Source organism: Corythoichthys intestinalis, chromosome 8 (genome assembly GCF_030265065.1).
Source record: "Corythoichthys intestinalis isolate RoL2023-P3 chromosome 8, ASM3026506v1, whole genome shotgun sequence".
Lineage (NCBI taxonomy): Eukaryota > Metazoa > Chordata > Actinopteri > Syngnathiformes > Syngnathidae > Corythoichthys > Corythoichthys intestinalis.
Window position 1 is genome coordinate 50,983,278 of NC_080402.1, and position 23,599 is coordinate 51,006,876.

The 23,599-nt window shown below is 41.6% G+C and overlaps 1 protein-coding gene across 3 annotated transcripts in view; it reads left to right on the forward strand.

Annotated features, from left to right (window-relative positions):
- Positions 1 to 4,336: 4,336 nt before the first annotated feature.
- The window catches only part of LOC130919999 (potassium voltage-gated channel subfamily KQT member 5-like), a 203,622-nt gene continuing 184,359 nt past the window's right edge, over positions 4,337 to 23,599 (forward strand). For all 3 annotated transcript variants that reach the window (XM_057842714.1, XM_057842709.1, XM_057842710.1), the window contains exon 1: positions 4,337 to 4,805. In XM_057842714.1, the coding sequence (XP_057698697.1) occupies positions 4,459 to 4,805 (347 nt within the window). In that variant the 5' untranslated portion in view covers positions 4,337 to 4,458. The remainder of the gene's footprint in view (positions 4,806 to 23,599) is intronic.

The window sequence follows — 23,599 nt, forward strand, 5'->3', positions numbered from 1 at the left end:
AATCAACTGATTACACTTGTAAGACACCAGATTGGTGCAGAGGTTTTGTCTTGTTTTGTTGGAATGAAATCCTGCGCCCGCCGCAGCCCTATGTGGAATAGTTTGGAGACCACTGAATTATGGCATAAACAATTAAGTCATTTTATAGACAGAGATCTATAGAGATATATTATAATCAATTGGATACGTAAAACTTGCTTTGAAAAATAAATTCTTTCATTTGTTTATTCAGGTTGATCATAGAGCTAGTACAGAAAATGAATCCAACTCCAGTTCAGCCTTGCAGTACTTTGAGCGCCCGTAGTCAGACAGTCACAGTCTAGACACATTTTCTTCATTTTTCTCTCAAAGTGCACGAAATTGGTGCATTTTACAATAAAATGTAAAAAAAAAAAAAAAAAATTCTCCCGGGAGGGGCATGTTCCCGGACCCCCCTATGGGGTCTGTGTTTCCCTTCGTATAGCGATTCTTATGGGCTGGGCTGAGTCAAAGTCCAGGGCTGCTTTTTAGTCCCAGTCCGCCCCTGCCTGCGATTGGCTGGCAACCAGTTCAGGGTGTCCCCTGCCTACTGCCCGTAGTTAGCTGGGATAGGCTCCAGCACCTCCGCGACCCTCGTGAGGAAAAGCGGCATGAATGAATGAATGCTAATTGTATGGTTGCTTTACTTTAACCAAGAATCAAGACTGTTTTATGTCCATATCTATGAAGAATTAGGGGATTGAAGCATTTATTCACAAGAATTTTCGCCAGAAGAGCTCTGTTTACGCCAGGCGGCCGCTAGCCTCATTCGCTAACAGTACTAAGTCCTTCTCAAAAATTTTGCATATTGTGATAAAGTTCATTATTTTCTGTAATGTACAGATAAACATTAGACTTTCCTATATTTTAGATTCATTACACACAACTGTAGTAGTTCAAGCCTTTTATTGTTTTGATATTGATGATTTTGGCAAAAAAGTCAAGAAAAAACAAAAATCTCTAAAAAAAAAAAATTAGCATGTCATAAAAAGGTACTCTAAAGAAGCTACTAACTTAATCATCTGAATCCACAAATTAACTCAAAACCCCTGCAAAAGATTCCTGAGGGTTTTAAAAACTCCCAGCCTGGTTCATTACTCAAAACTGCAATCATGGGCAAGACTGCAGACCTGACTGCTGTCTAGGCCATCATTGACACCCTCAAGCAAGAGGCTAAGACACAGAAAGAACATTCTGAGTGAATAGGCTGTTCTCAGAGTGCTGTATCAAGGCACCTCAGTGGGAAGTCTGTGGGAAGGAAAAAGTGTGGCAGGAAACTCTGCACAATCAGAAGAGGGGACTGCACCCAGAGAAAGATTGTGGAGAAGGGCCGATTCCAGACCATGGGGGACCCGCATAAACAGCGGACTGAGTCTGGAGTAGAAACATCCAGAGCCACCGTACACATGTGTGTGCTGGAAATGGCAGAAGCGCCTGATCTGGGCTACAAAGAAGCAGCACTGGACCGTTGCTCAGTGGTCCAAAGTACTTCTTTCAGATGAAAGCAAATTTTGCATGTCATTCGGAAATCAAGGTGCCAGAGTTTGGAGGAAGACTGGGGAGAAGGAAATGTCAAAATGCCTGAAGTCCAGTGTCAAGTACCCAGAGTCAGTGATGGTCTGGGGTGCAATGTCAGCTGCTGGTGTTGGGCTACTGAGTTTTATCAAGGGCAGGGTCAATGCAGCTAGCTATTAGGAGATTTTGGAGCACTTCATGCTTCCATCTGATGAAAAGCTTTACGGAGATGAAGATTTCCTGGCACCTGCTCACAGTGCCAAAACCACTGGTAAATGGTTTACTGACCATGGCATTACTGTGGTCAATTGGCCTGCCAACTCTCCTGACCTGAACCCCATAGAGAATCTGTGGGAAATTATGAAGAGGAAGTTGAGAGACACCAGACCCTACACTGTGGATGAGATTAAGGCCGCTATTGAAGCATCCTGGGCCTCCATAACACCTCAGCAGTGCCACAGGCTGATTGCCTCCATGCCACGCAGCATTGAAGCAGTCATTTCTGCAAAAGGATTCCCGACCAAGTATTGAGTGCATAGCTGATATAATTAATTAAAGGTTGACTTTTTTTGTATTACACACTTTTTTGTATTGGTCGGATGAAATATGCTAATTTTGTGAGGTACTGTATATAGGGATTTTTGTTTTTTCTTGACTTTTTTGCCAAAATCATCAATATTAAAACAATACAATAAAAGGCTTGAACTACTTCAGTTGTGTGTAATGAATCTAAAATATATAAAAGTATAATGTTTATCAGTACATTACAGAAAATAATGAACTTTATCACAATATGCTAATTTCTTTAGAAGGTCTATAGTGTGTTAATGATAATAATGGGATATACTATTCTATAAGTTGTGATTGTATATAAAATGTATTAATTATCTATTTATATATTATTTATGATTGATTCTGTATGTTTTCCCCAAATATTAAGTTTCTGATGGTAAATTGTGTGATTTATTAGCTGTTGAAACCTGCATTAAGTACAAAAAAAAATTAAGTTGCTATTTTGGTCAAAAACATATGATATGTTAAATATTGCTATTTATCCTTAAAATATAGCTGATTATCTTTGCATTTGGTGATTTTTGTGCATCTAGTGTAAAATCTTAGACTTTTATAGCCATTTTAAGTTGTGTTATACTTATATAGAAAATAATTCATCGGGATTTTTATAAGGGGACTTTGAATTTTTTGATGCCACTGCTCATGGAGACTCATAGGCTACGTTCATACTACAGGTCTTAATGCACGAATCCGATTTTTTTGTCAAATCTGTTTTTTGGCGTGCCCGTTCAGACTGCCTTTGTCCATTGAGACCATTCAAGTATTACGCATGCGCACTAATTCGCAGTCCGACACGTGCTGAGCAAGACGACCCGCATGCATGCGCAGAAGCATCAAAACAAATGACCACACATGCTGGCTGTCATCCGTCATTCCAGGGATAATATATTTTGCTTTTTAAAAAGAGGACACAAATAACAGACATAAACAATCCCAGTTTAGGCTTATATTCAAAGTATATGGATCGATAGCATGCACGCACTGTCCGTGCATGTCACACAAATAAGGGCAGTTCGCCCCGACTCTCGGCCGGGTAAGCAATGTTGAAGTATTGCTTATATGGAGCAGACAGAAAACCGATCCTTCTCAGGCTTATCCTCAACCCATTTTTCTTTTTCTTTTATGACTGTTGTCATGTTTGACCCTTCCTAAAAAGCCGTGTTCAAGGCAAGCTAGGCGCTAATAACGCACAGCTGCACCGCTAAAGTGGCGTCTCGCTCGCTATTTGATGACGTAATTGCTGCATGAATTCAGATTTGAGAGACTGGACAGTACAGACCGCCGCGACAGTCTGGAGAAATGTGGCCCAGATCGGATTTGAACCACATACGAAAGTGACTCAGATCGGATTTGAAATGGTCCAGTTCTATGCGACTTGTCACGTTCAGACCGTCAAGTTAATGCCTCACTCGAGTCGGAAAAACACGTAAAAATCGGATTCGTGCATTAAGACCTGTAGTATGAACGTAGCCATATATGACTAAGGTAGGTGCCTGTTTTGGTTTTAGGTCGGTAGCAGCTTCGGTTTTGTAAATATTTGAATTTGAAGTTTTTGAAAACAGACCCTATACGAATCGGCCCCGTTTTCCGTGTCATGTCAATAGGTTATGAAGTCTATGGCTAATATATATTTTTAAATGGCCCAAAAATAGTCACTTGCTCTTTAAAGGGATAAAGGTCTTACGTGTCCACTTTTGAATAGCTTTCCACTGTAGTGACCATTCCAAGAAAGGGCTAAATAATTAAGTTTTGAGACGTTTTCATTGAAAATCCATTTAAACGTGAAATAAACACAAATTTGTTCCATTACCATGATCGTTTTTACAGATGCTCAGAGATTCTTCCTTAGTGGTTTTAGTGGTTACTTTTCCAGGCAAGCAAGTGGAAAATTAATCATGACCGATGATACCGGATGGGATTTCGGTGGTTTTTTTATAAGAGTATTTTTCAAAAGAATCTCAAAATGTTCGTGTTATCTGGTTCTTTTGGATAGAAAATGACATGATACGAGAAGCTCGCGCGTTTAAACCCCTATCATGTAACCCCCCCACCCGTTCTGATCAGTTTAATCCAAGCTTCTGTTGCGGGCTCGTGTGTGGACGCGCAGCTTCCAGTAAACGCAAATCCACGCCAAACTTCATTGATGGTTAATGCATACACACTGTGAGCGGTTGTTTTATGACTTTGCTCATTATGGCTGGCGCGCGCCAGTGGCGGTGACACTGCAGCTGCGAGGTTGAGGAAAGAAAGGAGGGCGGTCAAAGTGTGACTGCAAACGCGGGCTTCTCGCTCAGCTTCACTCTTATTGCGTCCAAGACCTTCGTGCATTCTAAAGCCCGCTTCGGTGATGCCATGCCACGGAAACACAGCGGGGACGAAGGCGCCACCGGGCTCTGGATGAGGACTTCGCCGGGCCACCGCGCCGAAGGCTACGGCATGAAAGATGTCGAGTCCGGACGGAAGATGATGAACAGCGCGGGAGACGGCTTGCTGTCGCCCACCAACGCCGTCGGTGCCGGTGCTGACGCTTCCGACAGCCACCGTGGGAAGCAGGGAGCCCGGCTCAGTTTGCTCGGCAAGCCGCTCATATACAGCGCGCAGAGCGGCCGCAGGAATGTGCGCTACCGGCGGCTCCAAAACTACCTGTACAATGTGCTGGAGAGACCGAGAGCCTGGGCCTTCATCTACCATGCCTTTGTGTAAGTTGCTTTTCTTCTTTTGTATTGTGCGCACCTGTTGATGCTGCTGCACAGACACCATTGCGCCCGTCATCAATGCATAAAGGCAGTTGTTTGTTGCTTTGATACGATTATTTGGCTCCCCATTCCAACACCCGGCTGCAAGTATACCGTGACAATACTACGTTTTTTTGTTTTAAAAGAATAAATATTCTTTTTTTTTTGTCTTTTAATGCTTAATTACTGCATACATACAAAGCAATTGCTATCATGACTTGGTCACAGACTGCTGAACTCATTGCTTACTAGTGATAACTAATTGGGGTAAGATTGCATTTTGGCCAGAGGAATTAAAAATTCTATTTTTTATCTTGTTGGCTGCCAGTGACAGCACTAGACGTCCAATCCAGTTGAAGCCTGAGGGTTGACAGCGAATGTTCATTTGCTTCCACCCCTCCAAATTCAACTGAATTTGACATCTACTAGTAATAAACTAGTCAGTGGGAAGGTGCATCTTGGCCAGAGGAAGAGCAAATGTTATTATTATTTTTATTTTTTTAACTCATTGGCTGCCAATGCTAGACGTCCAATCCATAAAAAGTGTGAGGGTGGCATGGGCATTGCCAGACATACAGTGAGGAGCACAATTATTTGTACCCCTTGAGATTTTGCTATCATGGCTTGGTCACAGACTGCTTAACTTGTTGCTTATTACCTCAGTTAATTTCAAATAAATTATTCAAAAAAATCATCCAATGTGTGTTCCAGATTTTTTTTCTTAGATTATGTCTCGATAAGCAGAAATGCATCTATGATTGAAATTTCAGACCTCTGCTTATTGTATAAATGGGTATAATGGCAAAATCACTAAAGATACACGATAATATCGGTCACCGATAATTATCGGCCGATAATGGCAATTATGACGTCACACAGATAATCCAGATAATAAAAAAATTCAACCGATAATGCAATCCGATAATTATATACTTGATTTTGCCTCCAAATGTGCCCAACCAAAGAATTCAGCACACCGCCTCCTCAACCCCTCCCCTCTCTGAAGCCCCTGAGGGAGGAGGGGTTGAGGAGGCGGAGTTACAAGACAAGAAGTAGTTGAATATTATGGCGGCTGTTACTAAAAAAACGACGCTCTCGCCATCTGCGAAACATGTACCGTATAAGTTCCACGAGGCAGAAAGAACGCGTCCTCATTCAAAACCACTAACCCAGCAGCCATTTAAAAATGCATCATAAAGAATTTTGGAACAAATACGAGGCTGCTGCTAGCAGGAATGCTAAAGCTATTGTAAACACTAAGTTAAACTATAGGGCTTGTGACGATACAGAGTCGGGCTGTTTGGGAATGCAGCCCAAGGCGGGTGGTAAATTCGCATCTAAGGCTAAACACCGGCACTACTGGAGACCGATAGTCGGCAAGTAGCCGTCTTCCGACGGAGCCCGCCGCTCTGGCCAGTCCGGCAGGCCGAGCCCGGTTCCCCGGCCTCTGGACCTCCGGCGAACACCCCGGTTTCTCGAGCGTTCCCCCACGGCGTGCGAGCAGAGCCAGGACCCGAATACGCCGCGGCGAACCGGCCGGGGCGGGCGGATTATCCGGTACGAATGTAGCTGCCGCCGCCGCTGAGACGAGACGAGACACTTGTTTTTTTTTTTTTTACCTTAATGACCCAAGAACCAAAGCCCTGGATAAAAGAAATAATGCAGTTTATACGACCACCATTCTTCATGAAAAAGTGATGTCCGGTAAGCAAGCTTATCATGACCGCACAGTGGTTATAAGATCATTTAAACATGGAGAAAACGAAGTCAGCCAGTCAATAATGCATTCAGAATGTGAAATGACGAGCGGTCAGATGACTTTGTAACGCTGCCTTTATTTTCGGCTTAATAAAACAGGCACAAAACAACATGCACGCGGATGCGAGCTCCAACTCCGTCCAAATAGTACTGCCGTGTAGCAGTTTAGCTGCTGTAACGCAAATGTCGTGAAAGCCGCAAATGTAAACAAAGCGCTGCAGAATGGGTACATGACATCTCGCTCTTTTGAGGTAATCATTTTCACAATGTGCAACAAAGCATATAACATTAGCAATCACTTTTCAAATTATTTAACTTATTTGTCTGCTCAATTACAGTCACAGTAGATAATCAAATTCTGAAATCAATATTCTGTAGCCACAAATATTATTCAAAATCTTTCCTTCTTCAAGTTTTTTTTTTTTTTAGGATTAAGTATAATAATGTATTGCTTAAAACAAGGCTGTTAAGGTTATTTTCAGCTAGCTATTTTTCTTCCAAGAAATCTGAGAGAAATACACTTGAAGCGATCGCAGATAATTTCACTTATTGCCAATAGATTTACACTTAAAACTGACTAGTTTTAAGGAGGTGTGTTTTGCAGCGGATTAATGTTATATATGTTAGGAATGGCTTACTTTTAAACGCATTTTTGTGTAACTTAGGTATTTACTCTGTAATTGTTGCCAAAGGTTTACCATTACACAATGTCAGACAATCTGTCATTATTTAGATGTTTGAATTGACGACTTGTTCATACTTTGTTGAAAAAAAGAGTAATAAATTATATTTTTGCACAGTAATATTTTCTTTTGTGTATACTTTAAAATTTTACATAAATCTTTTAATAGAATTATCGGCTTGACATTATCGGTTATCGGTTGGAATGAGGAGGAAATTATCGGTTATCGGTATCGGTTGAAAAATGCATTATCGTGCATCACTAAAAATCACATGTGGGGTGCAAATGCTTCTGCTCCTTACTTTATTTCACTGGGGCATGTACCTCAGTATTGATCTGGAGTGCTCCAGTATAAATTTCACCCGTAAAAAAACAAAACAAAAAAACTTTGGAATTTCAAGTCTACATAACATAATCTACAGAATGTGCCGATTTAATATGGTCATATTACTTTATATACACAATCTGCACATGGCTCCTTAGTATGGTCATTTATGCACGTAACTTGGCTGTGATAGGCATATGAGTTGGTGGCACGTTCGGGAGATATGCTATGTTCATGTGTGACGGGGGATCTGAGTTCCCAATTTGAAAATCGTTCTGATGTGCTGTAAAGTCGGAATGTGGGATAAAACCATGGTTGCTACAAAGAAGAGTAGCCTAGTTTAATGCTCCAACGATACATCACAAGTTGAGTGGCTGTTTGGCGCTTTTTATAGACATCATGTAATAGAGAATCATTTTTTCGATTACTCCAACGACACGTGAATGCAGCAATATAATACGTAGTATTTGAACTGTGTCAATACTGATGCTATTTGTTGCCATTTGTTTATATGACCAAAATGAAGAGAATCAATCTGTATGAATTAATTGTTTATCTTTGGGGTATAACCTCTAACAATTTTATCACATGTCTGAATCAAACTGCTCCCCGTTAAGACCAACGTAAGCTAAGTTTTTGTTTGAGCTAATGTTTTTCAACACATTCACAATTTAGTTTATAGGTATATTTAGCTGTTTTTTCTGTGAATATGTGTCTGAACCATTTGTTAAGAGCATTGTGAAAAAAACTTTTTATAGCATGTAAGCTAGCAAACGTTTTCTATGTAAGTTAGCCAATTGTTCTTTTGTTCTATATAGATCCTAATTTTTAAAAAAATATATATACCGTTTGAGGCTCAGCTCAAGTATTTTAATTTTTTATGTTCCTTATCCGATTACTCGATTATTGGAACTAACTAGTCCATCGATTAATCGACTACTAAAATATTCTATAGCTCCAGCCCTAATTATTATTATTATTTGTATTTCTATTTGACTAAAACAGCATTACACTTGCAAAGGGATATTAGAAAGTTATTTGTTCGCAGCAAGGATAAATCAGCAAAGAGGAATGAGAAGGGCAAGCTAGGTAACCCACCTAGGCAACATAAATAACTTTTAGGTCACAACCTACCAGTTGAGAAACACCGATTAATTGCATAACAGTTACAGTGATATATCCCAATTTCTGTCCAGACAAAGTAGAGCAGCAGAGTGTAGGAAGAGGTGGAGGAGAGATGGAAGTTGATAAGCATGAACAGAGGTGAAATGACTATCAACAAGGGATATCCCAACTTTGATTTTGAATACTGATGGCTGAAAAAAACAAAAACATTACTTTCTTTTTAGAGAAACTTGCATTTTGGATTGATTAAGTTCAAAGTGCTATATCTGACTTTTTATGATAGATAAGTGCTAAAAAAAAATTCCTTGGTTACCAGTGCCCTGCTGTGCCCCAGTATTGTATTAGGTCTCGTGACACCCCTGGAAGGCGACAACTGGATTAAACTCAATGAAAGTCACAGCAGAAGGATGATTGGACGCCACACGATTGGACATTTATCGACATCTTGCCTTCTGTCGTTGTTGACTGATTTTGCTCATCTGAATGAGCGAAACTGTTGGTTTTGAAGCATCATGTCGGTTGAAAGGAAGGAAGTTGACACAGCCGGTGGCTGAAGCAGTTAGTGCGCGATATTGAGGTCTATGTTTGTGCACAGTACACGCGTGCAGCGGGATTTTCTGGGTGCTTGATTACATGCACTGTGGTTGACTTTGATAGTATCAAGCAGCCGTGGAACATCCTGCTTAGGTCGTTATTGTTCTGCTCCTCTGAACTGAGTATTTAACATCAACTTGATGGAAATGGCTGCATTCAGTGTTCTTGGACTGCAGGGAGCAAATTAAGGAAATGAGCCTGTATTGATTTTTCAAGTACTTGAGTATATTTTCTGATGACTTTCTGACTTTGCTCCCTACATTTGGGAAATGGATACCTACTTGTTCTTCTTTACTCTGTCAAAAAAAAAAAAACATTTTCCTTTTTTGTTTTCATTTTTATTTTATTTGACTTATTTATTAATTAATTTATTTGTAATATGTACAGCCACCTATAATTCATTGAAATATTTTACTTTTGTTGTGTTTTCATCAAAGACAATCAGAAAACAGGCTTTATTTATTTTAAAAGTGTGAGCTGCCGTGTAAGTTATTTCCAGGCACAATGTGAGCAAGTTAGGATTCAGTGTCTTGCACAGGGACAGTCAGAGCTAGAATTTGAACTGCTGACCCTTCAGCCAATGGTTGACCTGCTATCTGAGCCACGGCCTTCCAGCAAGGCAAGCATGCTGCTGTGCCCAGCTGGTAGCTGGTGGCACCAGCAACAGCAGCCGGTAAACACAACAAAACCAGCATATGCTTGTTATGTGTGTTTTGTCATTGTTATTATTAATGGTAGCTTTGCATGTAACGCAAAAGCTATCATCTATAATATTCCATTTTTCCCCCCATTGCCTTTCTTCAGCACGCCGCCCAGCCAAAACCATTCACCACACAGACACCGTTCATACACCAAAGCGACCTGAATTGTAATGTGGCGGGCTCTTTTTCATTTGACACCCCAAAAATGACCGTTCCCCCCCAAAAACACTTTTTTTTTAAGTGAAATTTCAAAACACTACTTGCCCTACATTTTTTTCCAAATCACATTTATCCATAAAAAAATTCAGGAAGCTAAGGGACACGAAAGGAAAATTTCCCATTCATTTCAATAGCACAAAAACATCCATGCCAGTCCTATTAATTTCCGGCCCAAGGAACAACACTCAGCAGGAAGTGACCCCGAAATGCCTCCAAATCAACAAGAAGCAGGGGCGGACTGGGACTAAAAAGCAGCCCTGGACTTTGACTCAGCCCAGCCCATAAGAATCGCTATACGAAGGGAAACACAGACCCCATAGGGGGGTCCGGGAACATGCCCCTCCCGGGAGAATTTTTTTTTTTTTTTTTTACATTTTATTGTAAAATGCACCAATTTCGTGCACTTTGAGAGAAAAATGAAGAAAATGTGTCTAGACTGTGACTGTCTGACTACGGGCGCTCAAAGTACTGCAAGGCTGAACTGGAGTTGGATTCATTTTCTGTACTAGCTCTATGATCAACCTGAATAAACAAATGAAAGAATTTATTTTTCAAAGCAAGTTTTACGTATCCAATTGATTATAATATATCTCTATAGATCTCTGTCTATAAAATGACTTAATTGTTTATGCCATAATTCAGTGGTCTCCAAACTATTCCACATAGGGCTGCGGCGGGCGCAGGATTTCATTCCAACAAAACAAGACAAAACCTCTGCACCAATCTGGTGTCTTACAAGTGTAATCAGTTGATTGCAGTCAGGTGCTGCTTGTTTTAGCAGAAACTTCATTGGTTAAACTGTCGGTACTCGATCGGTTAAAACAAAAACCAGGCCCCACAGCGGCCCTTGAGGACCGGTTTGGAGACCCCTGCCATAATTAATCTTGCCATAAAAATAATAAATTTCAATGAAAATACAATACACATTTCAAGACAAATCCTGTATACATAAACTTCATTGGAAAGTATTAACCAGAAAACAAAACGATATATAAATGATTAATAATGTATATAACATCAATTTAACTACCTAAACTTTAAAGTAAAACCATTCATTTTATTAATATTTTGTTATATTTCTTCTGAATTAATATTGCTATGCTGCGTGTGCATACATTGTTTTACGGCTAAAATATTTTTTCTTAGGAGAGGGATAGTAGGACTAGCATACTGTAACTTGACACGATTGCAAACGGGTACATCGACTAGCTGGCACTAACCCTTTAATTGTCATTTATTTGATTTAAAATGTAGCTACCTGATGGATAACAATTGCCAGTTTACAGAGCAAGTAACCCTCTTCATCCCAATTTACTTGCCCTGCGCTTGTCTGGGGAACTTCCAACAGTTTATCGTTGCCCCCTCCCTCTTCTTTTCTCTCTCCCAGCACCGTCTGCACGTCAGAGCGGCTGCAGCTCCCTCTCACCATCGCCGGGAGCTGAGCTGTTGTTACCCGACGTGGCCGTTGCAGCCAGACTGCTGCTTGCGAAAATATTTGTCGATTTATGACATTTTAATGCTTCACTCTCCAGTTTCTTTAATTTTTTCTCTCTAACCTTCTCCGCGCCACCCTGCTCTTTTCAGTTTTTTTGCCACCACCATCCATATTGTGCATTAACACTCGTCGCTATTTTGCTTCCACAAGGAAGGAACCAATGAAGGCTACTCTGTGCTTTCGTCGTTCCTAGTCTATCAGATTGGCGGTGAAAAACCAGGCGCATTGCTGCCACCTGTCGGATTGGATGCGAACTGTAGATAATCAGAGGATAGGGGGGATAAAAACAGTGATGCATAATGAATGGCGGCCGCCGGCCGTCCAGGGCACCGGCCGTTCTGTGATCCTCCAGAACCCACAGATTACCAGTCCGCCCCTGACAAGAAGTGAACTGATATCAACAGGAAGTGATTCCCAAATACCCCCAAATCAACAGGAAAACAGTGAAATGGAAATGGTCCCAAAATATCCCCAAATCAACAGTAGTAGTGACCCGATATCAACAGGAAGTGATCCGGAAATGTCCTCAAATCAACAGGCACCTGTTATCAACCAGATGTGATCGAAAAATTCTGCCTAATCAACAGGAGGTGTGCTAATATCAAATGGAAGTGATCTGATATCAGCAGGTAGTGACCCTGAAACACTGTCAAATCAACAGGAAGAGACCTGGTATCAAAAGGAAGTGACCCACGAAATGTCTCCAAATCAACAGGAAGTTAATTACCTGCCACAGCAAAGCTACAATTGCAATTTCTCCAGAAATGGCATTTTCTAGTTATTATTGTTATCATTTTAGTTTGGTATAGTCAGAGCAACAAAGTCCACTGCAATTAAGATTTTCATTGAGATCTAGTGGTGTCATGAGGTACAAAAAAAAACAAAAAAAAAAACAAAACAGGGATATCATGAGTAGTTTTTGGTAAAAGGTTCTTACATTTAGCAAACATGGATAAAGGTTTTGATAGCATAAAAGTCTTGGTTGGGGCTGAAAATTTAAATATCTTGGGAACTTTCATTTATTTCAATAATTTGCTAAACTTGTATTATCACCACAAACAAAGCCATATTTCAAGCCTTTATTTCACAAATGTTATTTATGGCTATTTTTTTATATTACCAAAATGAATAGAATAAACCTGTATGAATTAGTGCCTATCTTTGGCACATAACCTCTATCAATTTTGTATGCGTGCTCATCATAATTTCCAGCGGTTTTACAAGCATTTTATTTTTTACTGCAGTCTGTGTAATCTGTAACAAGATGTTTTTTTTTTTTTTATTTCTATTTGACTCAAACAGCATTACTCTTTCAAATGAATATTATAAAGTTATTTGCTCGCAGCAAGGATAAATCAGCAAGGTGGAATGAGAGAGGTAAGATAGGTAACCCACCTAAGTGACATAAATCACGTTTAGGTCACAACCGACCAGTTGACAAAACACTGATTAATTGCATAAGAGTTACAGTGATATATTCCCATTTCTGTTCAGACAAAGTAGAGTAACAGAGTGCAGGAAGAGGTGATGTAGAGATGGTGATGCAGTGAATTGATTATCAACATTGGATGTCCCAATTTTTAAAAAATACTGACGTCACTTTTTTTACGGAAACATGTATTTTGGTTTGATTATATATGGTTTAAATCACTATTTCTGACTTTTAATAATAGATAAGTGCTAAAAAAAAATTGGTCGCTTGCCAGTGCCCCTTTGTGCCCCAGTATTGTATTAGATCTAGTGACGCCCCTGCCATTGTCTATCATTAAATCTTTACCAATTTTCAAGCCCCTCTAATATAATTTAATGTAAGGGTACTCTACTGCTATGGAGCCACAAAAGCATTTTTCAATGAGTCAAAGGTCTGTTAATGATGGTCAGTCATGGTCCCATCCAGTATGATTACAAAGTACTTTTCAGTACTTTTCATTCATAACTATAAATGTATAAACCGAAATAGAATTTTCTTCTTATTTGACGTCAAGAGACAAATCAAACAAAACAAAACATGACCCTTCCTATATCCAAAACCACTATATCTAGGTGCTTGCTGCTTAGCTTCATAACAGTGTTATTGAGACTTATCCATGATGCGGCCCAGTATGTGTTATAAGAAATAAATAACTAGGACAAAACAAGCTTATGAAAGCAACCTTTGTACTAAGCCACACATCCTCCCACTCCGGTGGTCAATTTTTGATTTTAAAAGACACACTGTCCATCCATTTTCAACACCAATTAACCTGGTCAGGGTTTTGAGGTGCTGGGACCTATCCCAATGGACGCCACTCAGTCGCAGAATGCATACAAAGATAGAAAACCATTCACACTCACATTCACACAATCACCAAGTGGGAATTGATCCTTCACTGTGCCAAAGTCAGTCATGTATTGTTGGTCACCCCTAATATACCTAAGATTTTAGAAATACCTGAACATTATTTTGTAGTACAGTGGTAGATCTCCATATGAATTTAATCCGTTCCAGGACCTGGTTTTTCAGTCGAAATGTTTCTATGTGGAGTGGGATTTTTCCATAAGAATACATTATAATTAGATGAATTTGTTCCACAGCCCAAAAACCTACGCTAAATCCTTAATAAATACTACTGGTACATTACATAAAGCAAAACAAATAAATTATAAATACAAATCAGAATTATAATCGGGTTCTAATGTGGCGGTTGTGTTTTGCATGCTGTTCCTGAAGGCACCGTGTGGCTGATGACAGAGTGAGAGAGGTGCGGATAAGTTTTTACATTCTCTTTTTATGTTGTTGTTGGTGTTGGCTACGGCGGACAGTAGCCATGTTGTGTTTCTCAAGTTCTGAAATAAATGACTAAAAACCTGATGAACTTGGCGACTTCCTTGCCGATGTTACAATAATATAATTGTCACCTTAACTTATAAAGACTGGCGAATGGAGGTCGGTTGAGGACCATAGACATATTGTATTGTCGCGCCAGTTCACTTTCATATTTTTCAATCATTTCCATCTTAATTTCAAGGGTAAGACCAGTGTTGTTAATAACGGCATTATTTTTGTCAGTAGTGTGTTATGTAATTAATTACTTTTCCCATCTTTGCAACGCCATAACCATTATGAGGATGTTAAGGCGTGCGCTATTATGCTTCACTATGTTGTTTGAATGACGCGAGCAATGTCTGAGAGATACGGAGAGAGCAGAGCGGGAGAGGGGAGCAGGGGAAGGGGGTTGTGACGCCATTACAAATGCGATGCTGGGTGTCTCTGAGCGTTAGCATAGCATTCGTGTTCTCGCTAGCATTACCATTTAGCGTGACGAGCGTCATGTTTAAGAGCTCGGGAAACTTTTTACAAAAAGTTTGTGGCTTTCAGGTGGGCACAATTAATTGAAAATAATGGACTGTTTTCCTGTTCAATATGCATTATCATCACCAATTGGGTGTTTTCCTTGTAGATGCCAAAATATAATAATAATTTGTTTTTGTTTTTTATTACCAAGAATAGTCACTTGCCTTAAACTTTTCTCGAATGACGTATCCATAAACCGTGTGTGATTTTTTTTATTTTTATTTTTTTTATTTTATAAATCAAAACAACTAGAGCAAAGATATAAGAGGGAAGAGATTCAAGCCTCACCTGCATATTGAAAAATGCACAAGTCATGGTTCAGTACAACAGGAAAAAGGCTTTTTTCTCACAGCATTTGAAAGTTAAAGTTTGTGTACCATTTGTTAGGAAACGGCGAGCCATTAAATTTGGATCCAAACACGGTCGTGAAGTTTGGATATTTATTACAATACCAGAACTAAGGGGAAGGCAACAATGGCCAGAAAAGGCTAAACCAAATAATAGCAAAGTCCAACAAAAAATACTTTAACAGTAACGTGATAAGAAAGAATACAACCGTAACAGGCAAGAGGTCTCAAGACGATGCACACAGCGGTAAGCAAGCGAACTAGAAAGTAATAGTTCGACACTTGCATATGGTGACAGCAATCTTTAAATAGTGAGTACTCCTAATGCGCCACAGGTGTGTTGCACAGTTCCGCCCATCCAGCTCACTCATGTGCTGGAATGAGAAGAAAAGAACTGAGAAGGCACACAGACATAACACCATTACACTTTTATCTATAGGTGAAATTTTAAAAAAGGTAAAAAGGGTGATCTATGTTTTTTTGGAATGAAAATGACAGTTCAGTTCAATTCATTCAGTTACTATAAACATATTTGACGTGAAAAACGTTATAGAATAGATCATGTAATAACGTGTTTAACGTGAAAAATAACGTCCGTTACTTTGCTGAGTAACTAATTACTCTCAGGTTGAGGTAACTGAGTTACTAACTCAATTACTTTTTTTTTTTTTTTTTTTTAACCTGTCCTGCTCAGCTGTTTGACACGGAGAATGGAACTCTAAGTGCGCGGATAGTCTGAACAGTTTTAATGTTTCACATTGAGAGTCTGACATACTCCCTTTGTGATCATTCAACATACCTCATTTATTATGACAAAACAGCGAACAGGAAGGGGTGGTTATGGGGGAACAGAAGAAAAGATACACAACAGAAGAAAGAGAAGAAACACAAAAAACAACAAGAAATACATTGAACGCCTAACTACACTAACTACTAACTAATAGGTTGGTGCTATCGTCAGCTAAATGTATTTCCGGTTGACACCATGTGGGGGGCTTGTTGACCGGGGAAAGAGGGGGAAGAAGGTGGGGGAGTCTATAAGCTAAGGGATAGAAAGGGGTAGAGTGTACACAAATCATCTCTGTGATTTAGAACCCAGTAATCGTGTGAATCTCTAGTGAGTGTAAGCCCGTTGGCGACCGACCCTACGCCGCCCCGCCACCAATCCAGCCCGGGAAGGGAGGGCGGGCCCTGGGGGGGGCGGGGTAGCGCAGCCCAGCAAAGGAGCCGCCAGCCCCCCCCCTTCCCCCCGGAATCCAGCACGCCCATCTACCGGCCCTCGGGCATGGCAAGAGGGGACGCACCACCAACCCCACGCCCGTCCCCAACCCCGCCCGCCCACCTGGGCCACGGACCGCCACCGCAGCCCCCCAGCCGACACGGCAAGCCAGGAGCCCCCCAGCGGCCCACCAAGCCCAGGGCAGGGCAGGGTCCCCCGCCGGAGCAGGCAACATCCAGCCGATACGCCGACCAGGGCGGATACCCAGTTAGAGAAGAGAGGGGAAGGCGGAAGCAGGACAACACCAGGGAGCCGCCGTGGGGCGACGCGAGACCGGAGCTGCGACCTCCCCCCACTCCCGCGGCCGGCAGCCCAGGCAGAGAGGAGGCCACGCCTCGGGAGCCATGCCATAGAAAAAAAGTGTTTTACCCACCCACCACCCTATTACTGCGGCTGCCAGGTTCCCGGCTGGCAGCCATAACCCAGCACCGTGATGGGATTGTGAGGGGAGGGTAGTGCAATGTATGCATTAAAATAGGAGCTCTTGGCTTGGGGCAGTGGGACCGCTTCATGGAAATTCAGCCCAGCTTCCCGTCCCACCGCCCTTTGCCAGAGCTCTCCTGTGGAGTATGATGTGTGTGGTGCGTTAAAAAAAAGGTGCAGGGATGGTAGGGCCTGCCGTGAGGAGAAAACCGTGAGGCACCCCCCCACCACGTCCCAACCATCCCACAACCTTGGTGTGTGATGTATTAAAAACAGGGGGGAGCCAGGCCAGGACTATATGGCCCCGTCCCAACTCTCCCCGGAGAGATGAATGAGTATGTAAGTGCCAGGGTGAAAGATATTTACAGTGCTGAAGTGAGGAGTGCGTGAGTTAAGAGGCAGGCTCCCGCGGGCGTGGCCACGTCCACCGGAGCAACCGGCCGCAGGGCCGGAGAAGCGCCAGAGCCCTGATCACCACCCGCCCCAGACCACCCACGGCGCACCCGCAACCGCCCACCCCTCCCCCCGCCACCCAAGCACCCACCCCGCACCCCGAGCAGGCACTACGCCAAACGCCGGAGACCAGGGGATGTCCACCTCACCAGCAAGGAACAGCTAGCCCCAACCAGCCGGCAGGAGGGCAGCGGCAGCCGCCGCGGCCCAGAGAGGCGGACAGGGCCGGAGACAGACTAAGGGTACGGAGGCGCAACCCCCCCCCAGCCCACCCTCGAGCCAGAAGGGATGCACGGTATGACACCTGGGGGCACCTCCCCGGTATCCGGTACAAGGAGACGCGGCTCTGGCTGGACCAGGACTCATTACTTTTTTGTAATTTGTAATTAATTACTTTTTGAAAGTAAAATTAACAACACTGGTTACGACGCTATCATAAATCGTCGTATTTCAAGTGCGAAACACTGTCAGGCCGATATTTGGAAATTTGATATATATCAGTATTGGCCCTTTTTTTTTTTTTTTTTTTTAATCCGACCGGGCGAGATGAAAAACAATCTACTTAAACTGAGTTATTTCAGCTCAGATGCAGCCGCAGCCTGCTGTCCTGTCTCCTCCACCTTGTCTCTGATTGGTTAAATGGTAATGGTATATGGAGTTACAATTGTATTGCGCCTTTCCACCTTTTCAAGGCCCTCAAAGCGATTCACAATAAACCCATATCGGTCGATCTCTAACTTTGAGCACCTGTTGAGACAAATGGCGATTCAAGCTTTACGTTGGATGTGTCGATGCGATCGTATGTTGAAGTACCACTGTATTTGGAAAAACAGTGCGGCTAGTAGAGTCTCAGAAGAGTTTATACAGTCGGTAAAAATGCATATTGTATGACTGTTTTTTTTTTCCGGGGGGGACTAAATTATTGTGTAAGCTATATCTCAGAAACAACATGCATCACTGAATTATTGATGCTATTATTTTTGTCCCGTGATTGTTTGAATTTACCAGACAAAAAAAAAGAGGTTAAATATATGCTTAGATTTATTTGTGTTCACTTTCCTGAGAAATTTATCAACTGGAAAAATGAAAATTTCTGTTGCTATAACCGTGCTGACTTTGGCCTCACTCCCACTGGGCCAGGTCTACCATAGCCTGATAAAGGTGTCCCTCCCCTGTCCCCTTCTAGCCCCCACTCACACTGTTATGCACCCGTTCAGACTCTGGCCCAAAAAACAACACGGCTTTACTGAAACAGTTTTGACTTTATTATTTCAAGGCACCTTTTACTATGTGTACGGTTGCACACCTCTTATGGATGTGCTGGGGCCAGTAAAGGAAAACTCACCCAAATTTTACTTGTAAAGTGGGCCTAAGCGAGGCACCGATTGCCTGGAAAGAATTCTCAGTTATATGCATATCATTCATACTTCTTTTCTCTTTCTGATGCATCTTAAATTACTTATTGTATTCTTGTGGCAGTGAGCTTGAGCTGGAATATTCAGGGAGGTAAGGTTGCTATTCTGCCATTTAGTGCATCTGCGTCAAATGTTAAAAGCAGAATTGGAATATTCAGGGAGGTAGGGTTCCTATTCTGCCCTTTAGCGCATCCGTGTCGAGTGTTGAATTCGGAGTTCGGGATGCTTTTATGGAAATTGTTGCAAATGAAAACTAAATACGTACATTATGCTTAAGTTGTACAGTTTAGTTCTGCTCCAGCAAGTGTTAATTGCTCAGCCCATGATATTCTCTTTCTGTATTAATGTCTCAGCAACAGACTCATTAAGAACAAGTGTGCATAGTATTGCTTTGTGAGAATTTTGTTGCTGCACAAGTCACAATTCCAGGTCTGATGACATCCATGTCATTCAGCCAAGGGTGTAGATTTGGTCTCAAGATTGGTAGGGATGATATAACAGCATAACCTGCATATATACTTTTTGCTGGGGACAGGAAATTAATAAGACCAAATCTTTATTCAACGGGGGTCAGGACTACATTTCTCACGAATATGTTCCTAATTAATATATAGGCTAAAAGATCAATGCAAAGTAAACCTGTATTGACTTATACTAACTTTGAAGTGTATTGGTTCAGGTAATACAACGTTCGATTCAAACCTTTGTTTTCAAAAACTACTGAAACATTTTGAAGTGCAAGTCCCTTTATTTAAAAAAAAAAAAAACGGGCTGCTATACAAGGATGGGTTCACTTCTGAGGGACACTGAAGCACCCCTACACTCAAACTAAAGTATTGTAATATAAAAGTGATTTGGGAAAAAAGTAATGAAACAAAATCTGAGATATTCAAGGACCGATATACATCTGAGGCACACTAGACTACCCCAAGACTGGAACCAAATTACTCTCATGAAATTTCGATGTGTGGTTTCATTTCAAAGATTTTTTTCATGTCAGTGTCCCCCTGAAGTGGACCCATTCTTGGATAGCGCCCGTTTTTTTTTTTTTTAATGAAGAGACTTGCACTTCTGAAGCCCCCGCGTTGCATTACCGAAATGCACATAATGCAAACAATGATCCAAATGACGGTCGGCTAGCTCCACTTCGTTGTTCCTTGTGGAGGCTGACCTGACTAGTAGTTTTGCAGTTTAGCAAGTTTACACAGTTTAATGTTATACTAACTGTAATGCAGGTTGAACTTTCTGTAGCAAAATTAGTGGTGTTTCCCCCACCTCCACAACATTGACATCTTTTTACATTACTTACAGTGGCTGCTGCTGGCCGAAAAAAAACTTTCTAATATCCATCTTCTTCAAAGGGGCGGCGGAAGCGGCATGCTGTCGACGTGAATCTGTCGGGGCTGCGTGATGAGTAGGTGTGTGTCTGTGTTAGTGTCAATACATCAGCCAATCAAACATTTGATTCATTTGAGTGGAAAATATTGGACCGGCACATTCAGCAAGTAAAAAGGGATATATGTAAATCTGAACATACTGAAAATAATTCATTTAACAATGGTTGGGTCTATTCTATCCTTACAACATATGGGAAGACAATCCAAATTACCTATATAACTGAATTAATTATGTAGTGCAAATAATGTTGGTAGGGATAATTTAAGCATCCTGAAAGTTGGTAGTGTTATGTCCTTACCATCCCTATGCAAACCTGCACCCTTGGATTCAGGATTTTGATTTTGGTCTTTTTAGCACAAAATCAGTACAACCTCAAGTTCCAGAGTGAACTGTCTTTCTTGGTAGTGATTATTATGTCTTACGGGTGTGGGTGGAGGGCCCCAAAAAAAGTCTATCGAGACTAAGGGTGAGAACGAGGGATCCCGATCGCATCTTTTTGCACCCGAGTCGCCTGATTTTGAGAATCTGTCGATACTGAAAAAAAGTTTTTCTTTTCTTTTTTTGTTTGTACAAAAGTTCCAATGTAACACATGTTACAGTACTGTCCTTCTACATTACCTCCTCTTCCACTTTTTCCTGGAATGTTGCAGGGTTAAAACGTATATATTTTTGTATATTTTAGCAATGCCATTGTATTTCTTGTTAATTTTGTTAATTATGTTTAGTCCTTAAAAGGTAAAAAAAAATAAATATATATATATATATATATATATATATATATATGTTAGACCTAAAAGATATAGATGAAGAAAAAAAAAAACATCAATGCGATTTTTTGAGGCTTTGCAATTTATTGCGATATTAAAACCAGAAGAATTTTCACCTGATAACTTGAACAGCTCTGTTTGAGATAGGCGTGAACGATATTGGGAAAAAATTAACAGTTACAAGAATATTTTAGAAAAATGTTTGTCTTCATCAAATGCTTCAGTGAGTGAGTCCACTCAAATGCACTCATGCTTTGAGGCTCACGTTGCCGAAAACAGGGTTTCGCTTACACAATGAGTTGTGCCAAGTTGCCACAGCATACTTATGACTGGGCTGCAAGTTTAACGATGATTAACACATTTGTGCCTTTGATCGTAGAGCTACCGTAGCATCTCAGGCAAGATGAAAGCTACAAACTGTCAATCATCATCAACTTTAAGTACTAAATGGCAGCTACACTGGTGGCTAAGAAAAAAGGTTTGGACGCACTGCTTAGCAGGAGGGAGGGTGTAGCGCTGTACGAGCATGCACCAGAAAAACAGAAATATTTTTAAAAAATAAAAACACGATCCATTTCACCCAATTCTGATCCACTGAAAAATGGCACGATTGCACCGATTTCCGATTACGTGATCGGATCGGGACATCCCTAGTTGGAACCGCTGGGTACCTGACAATATGACGCAATTTGTAATACAAGGCTCACGATGATGATGATGTCACCATATAGCGATACAATAATTATCGATACTTGGGTCAGGAATCAACAAAACAACTAATTAACAGAAAACCAAGATCTTTTTAACCTTCCAATATTAATTGGAATGAGTTTATCACTCGTAGACATCCAATCCATTTTAACTGGGAGTATGTATCCATCCCACTTCAAATGGATTGGACATCTATAGCCGTCAGTGGCAGCCAGTGCCAAAAAATGAGTCAATTTTGGGGCAATTCACATCATTTCCTGTTGATTTTCAGTCACTTCCTTTTCCTATTGGGGCATTTACGGCTCCCTTCCTGTTGATTTTGGGGCATTTACAGGTTACTTCCTGTTGATTTTGGGTCAAAATTAACTGGAACTAAAATGAATAGCAAGTGACCTGTAAACAAGTGTGGACTGGAACAAAAAAATTGCCCTGGCATTTCTGTCCTGCGTGTCCCACCTTGTGTTACTGACAGGAAAATAAGTGGGAGAGTGGTGATTTGTGAAAAATAATGAAAACCGGACATTTTCATGAATTTATAAAACCCCGCCGGACGCCCCGGACAACATGTAAAAATTGGACATGTCCGAGCAAAAGTGTTGGTGGAAATAGTTTATTAAGCTCTGAGATAGTAGTTTGGCTTGAGGGTCTCAGAGGCCTTAAGGGTCCAGCGTATGGATGGCCTGAGCAAAAGTACAAGGCAGCTAGCCTTGGGGGTCTCAGAGGCCTTAAGGGTCCAGCGTATGGATGGCCTGAGCAACAGTAATCCATCCACAAGCGAGAGGTCTGTGATCAGGTAAACAAGATAGTTACGGATGCGAGACAGTACTGACAGTACACTGCGAGAGACGATCCAGCGACGTGGTTGAGCCCCGGCTGGCTTAAATAGGCAGGCCATGATGACTGAAGACACCTGCCATTGCTCCAACCGTCTGGCGCTGGCCTTGTATTGGGAAGACACACACACCCACACACACACGCCCCGCCCAGGGCCTAACAATTATGGATGTGAATTGCTTTTAGTAAGCCTGCCTAACACATCTTCCAGTACAGAGCCGTTGAGAAAAGATCTTGGGAAGGTCAAAAGTGCTGTTAGGCTCAAGAGTAAAGTTGCAAATGACTTTCGAGTTATGCGAGAAACTTTGTCCTTCTTCCTCCTCTCTCTCCACCTCATAAAATAGACGGCTTACTACATTGACTCTGATTACATGAATTTTATGTTGCCAATAGACAGGGGTCATGTATGATTCTCTGCGCCCAAAAGTTAAGCCACTTCAGAATGTAACCTCTTGTTATTACTCCGATTTTCTATACAAGTAGTCCCCAGTTTGTGACGTATCCGATTTGCGTGATTTCCACTTTACGATGTCGGAGTCTTGTCCGCTATTTTGTTTCCAGTTTTTTTTTAAAACAGTACTTAGTTCCCGTTGACATTGTTCATGTCAGGATCCCCTCCTCCCAGAGTAGCGTAGCCGCCGTCCTGCAGTCCCTTGTGGCCGGCAGATCCGGCGTCAGGTATCACTTCCTTGTTCCCATGCTGTTGCTGCTGCTTCTCCCCCGGCGCCGGCTCCTCTTGCGAGTTCCGATCTGTTTTTTTGAGTTCGGATGATGGGCTCGCGTTGAGAGAGCAGACGCTGGCGGCCATGATATTCCCCCACTTATGCCTCCCTGCTCTTTCTACAGCGCCTTTCCTCTCAGCAAGGCAACTCACTCCCGAGTAAAGCCCGAATATGCA